Genomic DNA, 14,782 nt, shown 5'->3' on the forward strand with positions numbered 1-14,782 from the left:
CACAAATAAGCACTTATGATGTTAGTGAAAGAGACTCGGTATTAAAGCCAAGTGTACCTGTTCTCAGTGTATTGCTTTAATGTAAAAAGCTTATCTTCAGAATAGAATAGTGCTTTAGATTTAATATAGGGATATTTAACTTGTGTCTTAATAGACAAATCTCACATAGCAGTATTTGTTCCAGCTGTGCATTATATCACTGAAATTGATTAATTAGACTATGTCTCGAGTGTAGGGAGTTAACTAATTAGTCATATCATTTGATGCAGTACAATAGAATAAACAGATGCTGGCCTTTGCTTAAACACTACTAACTTGCTTAATAACTAGGTAGGAAGTGTTTTCCTATACATCAAAACTCAGCTACACTCCCCATCACAGCTTAAAGCCTGCCAGTTTTGTTCAAAGCTAATAAAAATATGGCAAACAGTCTCAAGCTGCTCGTGTTGACAGCAATCTTGCCAATGCTGTAACAATGCAAAGTGACAAGCGGCTCCTTTAAAAATGCCTCTTTTGAAAACATTTTAATATTAATAGGAGATAGAAAACATTGATGCTTATTTCAGCTGTTATGTAAAGGGTGACAAGAGGGGTTGATGAGACATGATGGATCTGGTTCAGAGCTATGTTCTGGTTCACAGCTCTGGCTAATGACCTGCTGAGGATCATCAAGTTCACGTTCACTGCATAAGCGCAAACTGATATTCTCCTCCTAGTCTGTCAGCGTAGGGCATGTCAAGACTTGGTAAAGCAGAGATAGGGGAATGTGCGATGGGGAATTGGGGGATTTTGCCTCTGAACTGCTGTCAGGCAGTGGAGATCAGCTTCTCTGGAAGGTTGTGAGAGGCCTAGAATTTCTTGGAACAAAGTCAGTCATTCCTAATGGGAGGGTCAGCTCTCTATAGCTGTAGAAGTGATATGGCTATGGCCAGAGAGGCTGGCAGAACAAAAATGCACATGGGACAGGATGGGAAGATGGTAATGTGCGATTACAGTCTACTGACCTCTTCCAAGAGGACATACGCCATAGTGCTAAGAGGAGAGTGCGATTTTTCCTGTCTGAAAAAATAAAGGCCATCTGTGAAAGTCACAGCATGGATAGAGGATTATGAAGAACAACATTTCTCATTACTCACTTGCATAGAAATGCTGTTGAGAATGAGCTCTGCACACATTTGACTGTCTAATTTCCCCCTCGATGCCAGCTAATTAAGGAAATTGTGATCTTCTCCAGCCAGATAATCACAACAAATTAGTTCCAAGCTGCTGAGGTGCTCTATTTTTAAATTGCCGGTGAATATCGTTTGCATAGGAAGAAAAAAAAAGGTGAAGATGAGACTGCTGCCAATTACCTTGGCTGAGCTTATCTCCGACTGTCTGTCTGTAACTAACCTGCACGTAATCCTCTGTTCCACACAGCTATGGACATGCCCATGGAGCTCACTGCACTGAATGTTACACCTCAGGGGGCTCTGCTGCGTTGGAACCCCCCAGTTTCCAGTGTTGATAACTACGTGCTCACCCTCACCAGGAACCAAGGTATGTGAAAACAACCTCTCTGTCCATCATTTATCAGCATCATTTGCTCTTTAAATCACATCCCAAAAGCCACAGCCATAAATAAAAAATTAAATGTAACTTATTTTCTCACTGGATAAAGATATTTGCTGCTTTGCTATTTGGTCTGTGTGCGGCGGGGAAAAAGTAATGTAGATATGCAAATGGGTCTTGCTAAATGGCAATAATAAAATACAATTAACCATATTATCATGCACAGTTGGGATAGCAAAATGAATTGGCTTATCGACTTGTTAAAAGGGGGGAAAAAATCCTTCTTGTGAAATTTTTTTTTTATTTTATTATTTTTTTTACATCAAAGATGCACATCCAGTCAAACTTTTGCATTTAATGCATTTGTAACTTGGTAGATGCTATAGCCAAATCAGGCAGATGCCAAGATGGACCAGTTTCTTGGCATCCTCACATATCATTAGCAAATCTGTGCAAGGGAAAAATAAATAAATAAACAAATAAAAATATGACCCAGACTAGTTTAATATGGTCACACCTACAATTTTTCTGAGATCATTAAAGATGTGACGATTCACTCAAGTTTCATAAACAGTAAAATTAATATGCAACATGTAGGCTATAGACAAAGTTTAAATGTAATATTAAATATTAATTATAATATAATAATAAGGATGTGTTCAGTTGAGAGATCCAAACCCTGAAATAACTTTGAGAAAGGAAAAAAAAATCGAGATGTTTGTTTATTAGTATTAAAAAAAGTTATTATTCAGGTTCTTATTTAATCAATAAATCAAATCGAATAAAAAGACATACTGGCTATTAACAATCAAATTAAATCACTATCAACAAAATGTATAGATGGATTGTGCATAAATTTTAAGTTTAAATATTACAATTTAATATAGAGATATTAAATTATTGCAATATATATATAAAATCATTTTAATGACATATCTTCTCCACTATGTGTAAAGGCAGTAAGACGAGAGAGATAGCTCAAAACTCATCAGATGATCGCATAATTTAGTGGAACATTAATATATTAATATAAAATCATCCTCTGTAAACAAATGAGGTGTGAACATTTGAGAATTTATAATTATCTTTATAAATGTGTGCTCTTTGGGGCTAAAGGCTTAATGGAGCTAAAGTAGCCATGTGATAACAAACTAATCGGTGCAGACGCGATTCAGTATCCTTCTTCTATGTGAAATAATCATAAATACCACTTTATGCTGAAACAGCAGACTTGGCAACACTGCTTGCGTGCGCAGTGGAAATGCAGCTAATAATTGATGAATTCTGAATGGTGTATAATAACGAACAAATCAAACAAACATAAACGGGCAAAGGCGGGGCCCCCTACAAGGCGGGGCCCATGGGCTGCAGCCCACTCTAGCCCAATGGTAAGTCTGGCCATGACCCCCACCTCCAAATGTATCACAAATTGTTTAACATCTCAACTGACTAGAGTCAGTTTCTATTTCTATCGATTTTCAACAAGCTCAGAGAGCATCGTTACATCCCTCCAAAAAGCACATTTAAGGGTAGTTCACACAAAGAACAATAACTATAAATATGACGATATAATCATAACTATCAGTGTCCCCACAAATAGACAATCTCACATAATTAGAATTTGTATTAAAACTTTGTAGTTACAGCTATAATTACAGTTATCATCTTCGGTGTGAACATTCCTTTAGACACCAAAATTGTCATTAGGGGTAGCTGGTGGTTCAATGCAGTTCGCATTAATATTTACATATTTTTACTATTTAAATTTATGTTTAATTATAATGCTTTTCCCCATAATTATTGAAATGCTAATTTAAATGAAATAGGTATCCAAAAACATTTGCAAATAAACTCTGGCAATTCTTCACTTGCTTCTGTACTAATGGAAGTTATCTTTCCAGTTACGGCAGACACCTTCTTAGTGGAGGGTAACAAGCAGGAGTACCAGCTGAGTCAGCTCATCCCCAGCACCACCTACTCAGTGGCTCTTTATGCCACTAAAGGTCCTCTCACCAGTGGGACAGTCATTGCCAACTTTGTCACACGTAAGTACTCCATCACTGTTCCCTGTGTTATAATTACAGGGGGGCTTGAGGAGGTCAAGACCCCCTAGTTCCAGTTATACTTCCTTCGTTATCTCAAAACAGGTCTAAAGGCCTTTACCCCAGTTGCTGAGAAAGGTAGAGCTCAGGGAAAGAAGCAGAGGAGAATCCAAGAGCAAAGAGAGAGTAACAAAAGATCACTGTATTAGTCATGAGATTAAACCAAACTTGAGACATTCACACTGACATATTAGAAACCGTATGGTTATATAATACAAGAGGTCAAGACAAGAACATTGTTTTTTTTTACAGTTTTTTTTTTCTTGTACCTTTTTTTTTTTTTAAAGAAATTCATATTTTTATTCAGCTAGGACAGATTAAAAAAGACCATAAGTAACAGTAAAATCATTTATAATGTCATAAATGATTTATATTTTTAAAAATAAATGCTGTTCATCAAAGAACCCGGAACAAATTTATCATTGTTTCTACAAAGATATTGTGCAGTACTGTTTTAAACACTGATAATAATAAGGAATTCCTGTTTGTAACCAATTCAGCATATTCTATAAGAATTATTTCTAAAGAATCCAGTGACAATGAAGACTTGGAGTAATGGCTGCTGGAAATGCAGCTTTGCCACCAATAAATTACATTTTAAAATACAGTTGTTAACATTTGAAGTGGATCAAAAAAGTTGTCCTAAGACAAAAATGCATTTTGGTTTTAGGACAAATTTGGTGAAAGGTTTTGTCAGCATAGTCTGAAGATGCTCTGGCCATGCTCTGGATTTTGGCGAAAATCGAACCAATTGTTCAGGAGTTTGAAAAATAGTTTTTTTAAATAAATCAAAATGCAGACAGGAAGTTCAGCTTACTATGGCATAATTGGTATAAGTGTTTAATTTAAATTTCATTACAATAGGCTAATGCAATCAAAAGTTGGAAATTTCATAATTAATGGAATCATATTTCATTAATTTATGGTTGATCACTCTTGTTACCAAAGTTTTGTGGTGTGGTCAGCTTGAGGTGACAATGGCACATACAGAGTTTGGTGTGAATGTCAAAACTTTGCAGAGATATAGTCTCAGATCCAGTTTGGCATCTTTCCTGAAAATCCGTTGATGCATTAAACGAAAACAGTTTCGTATATCGACAAAAAATTCAACATGGTCTGAAGATGATGAGTCACATTTGGGGAAAATCGGACCAACTGTCTAGGAGGAGTTTGAAAAAAAAAAGGTTTTCAACATGAATCAAAATTGCAGACAGGAAGTTCTGCCAATTTTGGCATAATTGCTATCGATGTTCTTGGCATGACCCAATTAATATTTTGAGACCAGTTTCATTACCAGGTTTTTTTTTTTCTTTAATGTTGACTAGTGTATATTAAAATAGAAAATAAAATATTTTATTATTTAAAAAAAAAAATGCAGCTATGGTGAGCATAACAGAAAAACATATGAAACCATTTTAAAATACCTTAAGGTAAGATGAAAGAACTATGCACAGACTGGGAGAAGTAACTAGTTTAGTAGTTTAGAACCCAAAACCGTTCAAGGAACATATCAACTGTAGCACTAATATAGTGGGATATTTATTTAATGTACATCAGTCAATGAACCCAGAAGCTTATACATATATATTGAATACTGGGAGGGAATGACAAGTTTTTATGACTATAAAATCATAGTATTTTCCACTTCAGTGCTGTGTTTCTCAATGCTGCTGCTGCTGGCCTACATTTAAGGTGTTTCACTAACCTGATGCACCCTCACAATGCCTCCAGGTCATGGAGCTCTGTACTAATCAGATGATAAGTTGAATCAGACATCCAAAATGTGCTGAGATGAGCAGGACTGTCAAACACTGGTTAAGCAGAAGTTAAACTTGCCAATTGTATTATCTACAACTTGTTACATGTACTGTATACATTGTTCCAGTATTTAAATTTGATTGGACAACCAGCTTCCCAAGAGTGCTGATATTTAACATACTGTATATGGTTACGTATAACCTGCAGCCGTGAAGATATTTGGTAAAACAGCACTCAAGCTTATATATCCAATTGACAACTGCAAGCACTTCTCTAATTATACTATCATCTTCTTCTAGTTTAGCAGAGATGAGATTCATGCGAAGCAGAAACAAGGCCGTGACTTTATTTTTGTAGTTTGTGTAACAAAATCCTGAAGTCAGCAAAGCTCTGATTCCCATGTGAGAACAGAGAGGAAATCAGCATCACTACCCATCTTTCCTCACAGAGGCTGTCCACAGAGAGAGGCGAACTGTCTTTCCCACACAGAAGACTGAACTAGAACAAGCAGCGGTTTCATTTCAATCTGCTTTATTCTGCATTGAATCTTTCAGCTCATCTATAAAAGGGGAGGTGGAGCGGCAGACTGCTTTCAGATGCATTAGACCTCAACTTTAATCAAACAGCCCTCCCAGAATACTTCATTAGTTTGGATTGTTTAGAGGAAATTAATTTGCACATAAAAGTGTCACAGGCTATTGGCTTTGCAACCTCAGTGCCAGCTCAGTGATGTACAGAATCTTGACAGATAATCGCTTGATGAGGTTTGCTGTGTTTATTTGCCTTCTAACTTTTTTTTTTTTTGGCAACTTAATGACAATTTAATACGGAAACAGTTCTGCCCTAATAACACTAGATTTAGATCCTGCCATGCTCTGATAAAAATGTTTCAATGCCTGCGATGCCTGAAAAATCTGCCCGAAATTACTATCCTGCGGTGTTTAAGAATCTGCCAGCTCCCATCCTGAGGGAGGTGAAGGTGTCATAGATGCATCATTTTGGCATTTATGAGGAGGCTTAAGGAAGCTTAAGGGGATAATTAAGATGACAACAACTAACAAATTTCCTGCCTATTTCAGGATTAGTGATGTCTGTCATTTTGATTTAGATTACAGTTCTAACTTCATCGTTAAAGAGATTAAGGTGAGGACAGGAATATGAATGTGATCCTCAGATATGCACAGGAGAATCTCTCTCCTTTTCTCCTTGGTTGGATTTCATTCTAGTTTGCCTGCTCAGTCAGTTTAAAGTATGAGAAATCAAAGGCAGAATGTTAAGCCCAGTCTGTTAAAACTTTATATATATATATATATATATATATATATATATATATATATATATATATATATATATATATATATATATATATATATATATATATATATATATATATATAACAGTTAATATAATAATAGGCTATATATAAGGCATTTTATATACAAGTATAACAGTTTGTGTTGGTTAGATTTTTTTACGTGTTTTTTGTTTACATTTTTTTTTAAACTACTTTTTTTTAGTAAAATGTAATATTTTGAATTAATCTTGGAATGCAAATTTTATTTTATTTTATTATCATTCTTATATACTCATTTAATGTTCAAGAAACATTTATTGTCTATAGTGTTGAAAACAGTTGTGCTGTTTTCAGATTTTTTTTTTTTTTTTTTTTTTACATTATACTGTAATGTCTTTACTATACAATTCAAATTCAACAACATGTAAAACTGATGTTAGCCTCTAAGAAAATTATCAATAATATAAAATATAGACAATATATAATACTGGGTCTGACTGCATATGTATGTTTAGATGTAAAATAAATAATATGTTCTGAAATGACTTTCTACTCCTCCATAACACTGTGAGAGTTTTACATTTTTCTTATGAAAATGTTGTCTCAGCTGCCTGTGCAACAAAACATTTCATATATGAGACATGTCATACTTTTAGTTCCAGAAAATGAGAGGTAGGATCTGAGAAGAAGAGCTGTATTTTTTTAACCCACTGAAGGAAACAATAAAAAACTAAAAAAATAAATAATAATAATACATCTAGTTTTCTGCACATAGACAGCAGATGATGACTTTTGAAGACATGGAAAAGAAGCATCAGCATTTGTAGTGTGTGTGTGTGTGTGTGTGTGTGTGTGTGTGTGTGTGCGTGCGTGTGTGTGCATGTGTGTGTGTTGAGGTTGTGTGCTGATACTCTGCTGGAGGGAGAGTGGCACATTGACTGATAAGAGATCATGTTGAGAGACAGGATGCCGGTGAACACACACTAATTGTCTTCCCTCTGAAGTGGATCTGTCACTGTGTCTGAAACATACACTACACGCAACCATGTGATTTATTTTGTCCTCAGGCTAGCGACCAGTTAACATGCCTCCAGCGGGTGTGCTGCTGACACCGCTCCAAACATACACACCATACACAGACATTAGCATCAGATAAAGAAAAAAAAAGGTGGGGCATGGTCATCAGTGTAAATATGCTCTAATAGTGTCGTTTGTAGGTTTAAACAAAGCCACTTTAAAATACTTGGATATTATAAATAGCTATAATCTGTTAGCATTCCCATTCATCTTAGTAGCATTTGCTAGGAATAAGACCCCTGTGAATCCTGCCATCTCTGCTCATGATTGCTGAAGCCAGATAGTTTTGAACCTCAGCCATAAATGCATGTGACAACATACTAAAACAAAACAAAATCAACAAATAATGCATAACAGAAATCGAGCACTTCTAAAGTATTATTATTTCATTCAGCAAGGTCACATTACTTAAAAGTTAAAAAAAAAAAACATTTATATTATTATAAAGGATATCTATTTCAAATAAATCCTGTTCTTCTGAACATCAGTTCATCAAAGGTTCCTGAAAAGCATGTCATAGTTTCCTCAAGATTAAACAGAATAACTAAAAAAAACACAGATTCTAAAACCCTATAAATGAATGGTTTACACTAAATGTTAAATTGAATTTTTTGGTCAGATAATGATATGTACTTGTTTACATTTGTTTATTAAGTGTATATTTTGTTTATTTATTATTTGTATTTGTTTTGGTGGCTGTAAATGTAAGCAATAAAATGAAACGTCATTTGGAAGTTGCTGTCAGTCTATGTAGTGTAATGTTGCTTGAAAACCTGGTAATGGGACTTTTTGATCTTTGTTTAAACAGCCATGGATGCGCCCAAGAACCTGACATCTAGTGCGATTAACCATCGAAGCGTCCTCATATCCTGGCAGCCGCCCATCGCAGACATCGATAACTACATGCTGACCTACAAAGCAGCAGACGGCAGTCAAAAGGCAAGCATAATATGGATTTTACCTTGAGCAATGAATACAACTGCTTTTATAAAGTTTTATAACTAAAAATGCATGTCTTTTGTGTAAACATGTTATTGGTGGTTTAAACTTAGCAATTGTTCACATTTTTATGCTCATTGCATTTCAGAATTAAACTGCGCTTGATGTAAAGCCTGATCTTTTAATAACTTCACGATCTCTACATCTCAAAGAGATCAACCATCTAAGGAAGCTTTTAGATCTTCCTATCGGAACAGCTCAATTTAATTAATGGTTTTGATGTTGCTCATTAATATTAATGAAATCATTTAGCAAATTCATTCCAGACACAATGTGCCTATTAAAGACTTCCCTGAAATAATTTCTCTGAAATGATACAGTAGATACAGTATCCGTTTTAAATAATTGGATTACTTGTAATGCATGATCACTGTCGTATAATCTGTTTTGGACATCTATTTAACCAGCCTGATGGGAAAACGCAATTGGAAATACAAAAGGTTATGAATTGTATTCTTTCGATTTATGTTGCCATAAACAGACACACACGATCAATGCAACATGCTTTGACCTAGCAGCCCACTGTTAGTGTTTGTGTCCGTCCAGTGGGTGTCAGTGGTGCACAGATGATATAAACCCTGCTGGTGCTTCTTAGACATGAACGCTTTCTCTTTCCATTAGAGCTAGCCTGGCATCTAATGCTGAGAGTTTTGATAATACCAGACAATTTGGGATTTTTTCGAAGACTTAGAATGCTGAAATTAATAATACACTGTCTGCATCCACTATGTGTTGCCTCAACCCATATTTCAGACTCAGGATTGAGAAAGGATCGACAGGAGAACATAAAAATGAGTCAAACTCTGCTACATACACCAGCTTCCCTATAAAAAGTACTTGCTCAATATCTTCTGCATACTGAGCAAACTGGATGTGACTTCATTAAAACACTGCTGTGCTGCATAATTCGAAAACACATGACTTTGAATGTGTGACTTTTTTTCCTGGAAAATAATGAACATTGGATCAAATGTTTCACATTTCGTACACCTCAAGGCTGGGTCACGTGTGACAACATTCGTTGAGGTCCCTGGTGAATCCTCACATGGCACATGGCAGATTAGTTCAATAAAAGTGATTTTTTTTTTCTTCAGAAAACAAAAGAGGGGAAGTGAACTGTCATGAGCCGAAGACCAAAATAGAAACGCCATCTTTCCCCAGCAGCACTAGGGCCTGATAAGACTCTTCCTCCCCCATCCTGGGCTTTAGAGCTGCCAATCATATTGTAGAAAAACACAGGGAGGAAAGGCAGTATTGTATGAAAAGCACCCAACAGTAAGAAGCTTGGGATCACAACAATTTGTCAGACAGTTCCTAAAGTGATTGTGATCTGTTTTCTGTTTGTTTTTGAACAATATCTTTCCCACCCACAATGCAAAGAGCTGCTGTTCTTAGTACTATCTCTTGGTATGTTTTCCACAAACCTGCTCTGCCGCGGAGTGGTTCTTTGTTTAGTTTGGGTCTACAGTGTTTGAACGGAGGTAATGTACTAATGCCTTTGCGTGCCTGTGGATCAGTAGACTGTGTTTGATCGCGTTTTAGGAGCTGATCTTAGATGCCGAAGACACATGGATCCGGCTCGAGGGGCTGGCGGAGACCACCGAATATACTGTGAGACTGCAAGCCGCCAGAGGATTAGAGACCAGCGCCATTGTTTCCACATCTTTCACAACAGGTGCAAATCTTCCACATCTCCTGTAGACTTCAGATCAGGTTCACTCACCTCATTAGGTGCAAATTCACACAATCGGCCCATCAACACCATCAAGTACAAATCAGTAGCGACACCTTCAAGGCATTTGAGCACATCCCTCATTTATTACCTTGTGTTTCTGCGACTTTTCAAGGACCCTACTTCCAAAGATAGTGTTTCATAACATCAACAAATTCGCACTCCATTATCATGGCTGCGATGTAAATCACAGCTCATTAACCTCCCAGTGGCCCCTCGCTTTCTTTTGCTCTGTTATTTTGGATGTTTCTCAACCCTTTTCCTCCTCAGGAAACCAATTGTTTCCCACGCCACAGAACTGTGCGCAACACCTCCTGAACGGAGAGACGCTGAGCGGAATCTACACCATCTACATCAACAGAGACCTCAGCCAAGGTGTTCAGGTTTACTGCGACATGACCACCGACGGAGGCGGCTGGATAGTGAGTGAGAGATCTGACTATCACATCTAAGTCTGTCTGTATTGTACTCAATGTCTGGCACAATGTATGATTTACACAAAATCCCACAATGGCACATCATAGGACTGGCCACTGTTGAAAAGACAAGCTGCTCGTTTTCTTTGCTGGCATAAACAATGCTGTTCACAAGCAAGCCTAGCTAGTAGATTAGCGTGATCAGCAAGATTCAGGTTAACCAACCATAGCTTAAAGGCATAGTTCACCCTAACATGAAAATTACCACACGATTTACTCATCCTCAAGAAATTGTAGGTGTATATAACTCTCTTCTTTCAGACGAATACAATCTGAGTTGGATAAAAAAAAATGTCCTGGCTTTCTTATGTACGTGAAGGGGATTTAAAGAAAGAAACATTTGTCCATACATCATAAAAAGTGGCTTCAGGGATTAATAAGGATTTTCTGAAGTGAACTGGTGCATTTGTGTTAGAAAAATATCCATATTTAAAACTTTATAAACCATAATGTGATCCACTGGAATGACACTCTCTCGTGAACTCGTGTACAAGAGACAATTCACTTTAGAAGGTCTTTATTAACCCCCCAGAGCTGAGTGAGGCACTTTATATGATGGATGGACTTGTTGTTTTTGCAACAATACCTGCCCAATTGCTACTCGAAACTAGCCCAAAAATAGCCCAATAATGTTTCAAGGGGGGCCTTAATTACATATTTGAAAGTTTTTTTATTTGAAGTTTTTTTGGCAGGGTTCTCCTGGTTCACACTGCTTGTATGAGCCAAGATTATTTAGCCATTTTTATAAATAGTACTATTTTTTATTATTACTATTTATTTATTATTATTATTTATTTATGCTTTTTTTATTGTATTTTTTTCTTTACATTTTATTATTACAAACAAGATGACCCAATCTCTGCCACTTTTGAAACCACATGGAGGTCTGAAAAAAAAAAGAAAAAAAAAACTTTCTCAAGATAAATGTTGAGGAAAAATTTGACTTACTTTGGTAGACATGAGCCACTTACATCAACAAAATCAGACTACCGATTTTACTATTTGACTTAAACCATATAATGTTGCTTTTTCCTCATAAAGTTAGCAGCCAATTGGCAAAAAGCTATAATCACCTTTGGCACACAACAAGTGAACATTTTGGACCCTGCCTGCATCCCACACCAGAGACCATTATTTGAAGAACACCGTATTTTCGCAATTGTGCATTCTGGTCTTTTCAATGTGCTTTTTACTGTTCATGACCATCGGCACAGCTGCCTCTATTGCAGATGCCATCATCCCAAAGTAAAATGCCACTTTTGGGATCAATTGCCATTCATGTGCTCCATATTGCACTAAATGCATTATATTGAACTGGCGTAGCGTGTTCTGCTGCAGCTGTACCTCTGTTGATTGTGTTTCAGGTGTTCCAGCGACGTCAGAACGGTTTGACTGATTTCTCCAGGAAGTGGAGTGACTACAAGATCGGCTTCGGTAACCTGGAGGATGAATTCTGGCTCGGTGAGAAGACGTGAAATACACTTGAATTATAGACAGAGCAGTTAGAGCTGTCTGGGAAAAAAAGCTGCTACGTGATGACCCATTAAAAATATAGTCATTTAAGGCCCCATTAATCTCTTCAGGCTGATCTAAATTTGGTCAGCACTTTCTGGCAAATGAGTTTTATTTAAGCTCCAGTCCTGGAAATGTAACTCAGTGATGAGTGCTCTTGACTAGCAATGAGACGTTATATATATATATATATATATATATATATATATATATATATATATATATATATATATATATATATATATATATATATATATATATATATATATATATATATATATATATTAGATAAGCTGTAGCTGAGTACTTAACCCTAACTTGCTTCAGGGACACTGCATAACACGCCTATTTACTTGCATTATACGGATCACACTTTCAAATGAGAGACAGCGTGGTGCTGCTCTGAATAAAGATGAAAATTACACAAAGTCTTCTAGCGCTGTGAGAGGCTGCATTAAATCACCATCCTTTGAAATTCTCTGTGTGCCCTCCCGCATGCGCTATCTTGTGTTTGTAGGTGCTCTGTGCTTCCCGGACCCCTCAGTCTGTCATGGTGACTCTGAGCTTTCAGATTCTATTTAAATGATCCAGTAATTATTTTCATCACAATCCAATTTGATAGAAAACAATAAAGCCCCATTTCCTTTTTTATCCCTGATTCTGAATAATATTAGAAAGCTATTATTATATTCATTAAAAAAAAGGCAAAAAATAGCATTTGTGCCTGCCATGGATTTCAAAGCATTGTCTCAATTACAGATAAAAAGTAAACACCACAAATTATGCCTCTGCAGACATTTTTGCCTGGATAATAAGTATAGCTATATTTAGTGTGGAAGGAGCTAATTTGAATTTTTTTTACTCATGAGCAGAAAGCAAATATTGTCTGTGGAAGTTCAGCATTGAAGAGAGTCGTCTTCACAAACTATATACTCATCATCACTTCATGGCTGTTACTGTATGTTGAAGTTGAAGTAAACACACCTACAATAATCAGTAGTATGTCTTCTTACCGTAGTAATAATTAGAAACGGCTGTGTGGCCATCAGAAATTCTCTGTAATACCACAGTGTGATTTAAAAAAAAGAAAAAAGAGCTGAAAATAATCTGTTCTGCAAAGACTGCATCACAGATGAGAGCTTGTTATATTTTTAGTTTTACCACAGTGTGACGCTCCGCTTGTGTTTGGTGGAAACATGGTCTAACTGTAGGTTGTTTATGGCCTTTATGGTATCATACCTTGTTGATGTGTCTTTGGCTTTTCAACCTTTAATGTAATGTGAAGCTGTTTTGTAGTCTTATAGTTTATTTCTGAAGAAAATCTTTATTGTGTTTGTGTCCATCAAGTTTCATATAAGATTAAAATAGGCTGTTTTAATTTTCTGCTATTTGTGGGTTGAATTTCCTGAAAAATATAACTATATTTTGATATAGCGTACACTACTATTTAAAAGTTGGGGTTATTATTATTATTATTATTATTATTATTATTATTATTATTATTATTATTATTATTGTTATTATTATTATATTTTTTACTTATTTAAAATAAATTAATACTTTTATTCAGCAGGGATGAATTTAATTGATCAGAAGTGACAGCGAAGACATTTATAATGTTACAAAAGATTTATACTTAAAAATGTATTTTGAACTTTCTGTTAATTAAATAAAAATTATGGTTTACACAAAAATATTAAGCAACACAATTTTTCAACATCGACAATGATAAGAAATGTAAAGAATTTAGAATGAATTCTGAAGGATCATGTAAGATACTAAAGGCTGATCAAATTAAATTTTGCTGAGGATAAGAGACTTCTTTCAAAAACATTGAAAATCTTTCGGACCGCAAACTTTTGAAAGGTAGTGTATACTAATACCAGATTTAAATGAAAATACCTTGATGGCCATATACAGGGGTGCACATTTTTTTTTTTTTTTTCAGCCTTATTCTCATAAGGGAACCTGGAGATTTGGTTTGGTCCATATACTGCATATAGCGTGACCCATTAAAAATAACTATAAAAAATTATTAATAATAGTTTTAATATTATTGCACTTTATTTACTTAGTTTTTATATATATATATATATATATATATATATATATATATATATATATATATATATATATATATATATATATATAATAATAATACACTAAAATTAAATTAAATTAAAATTTATGCATTTAGCAGACACTTTTATCCAAAGCGACTTACAGTGCATTCAGGAAAATATTAAAACACTAAATATTAAAGTGTGGTAATACAATTTAA

At 35.4% G+C, this 14,782-nt stretch overlaps 1 protein-coding gene across 2 annotated transcripts in view; it reads left to right on the forward strand.

The window, feature by feature from the left end:
• The window catches only part of LOC127951229 (tenascin-R-like), a 139,209-nt gene that overhangs the window by 116,389 nt on the left and 8,038 nt on the right, over positions 1-14,782 (forward strand). For both annotated transcript variants that reach the window (XM_052549033.1, XM_052549034.1), the window contains 6 exons: positions 1,420-1,539; positions 3,453-3,596; positions 8,591-8,721; positions 10,324-10,456; positions 10,784-10,935; positions 12,354-12,450. In XM_052549033.1, the coding sequence (XP_052404993.1) occupies positions 1,420-1,539; positions 3,453-3,596; positions 8,591-8,721; positions 10,324-10,456; positions 10,784-10,935; positions 12,354-12,450 (777 nt within the window). The remainder of the gene's footprint in view (positions 1-1,419; positions 1,540-3,452; positions 3,597-8,590; positions 8,722-10,323; positions 10,457-10,783; positions 10,936-12,353; positions 12,451-14,782) is intronic.

This window comes from Carassius gibelio, chromosome B2 (genome assembly GCF_023724105.1).
Source record: "Carassius gibelio isolate Cgi1373 ecotype wild population from Czech Republic chromosome B2, carGib1.2-hapl.c, whole genome shotgun sequence".
Taxonomy (NCBI): Eukaryota; Metazoa; Chordata; class Actinopteri; order Cypriniformes; family Cyprinidae; genus Carassius; species Carassius gibelio.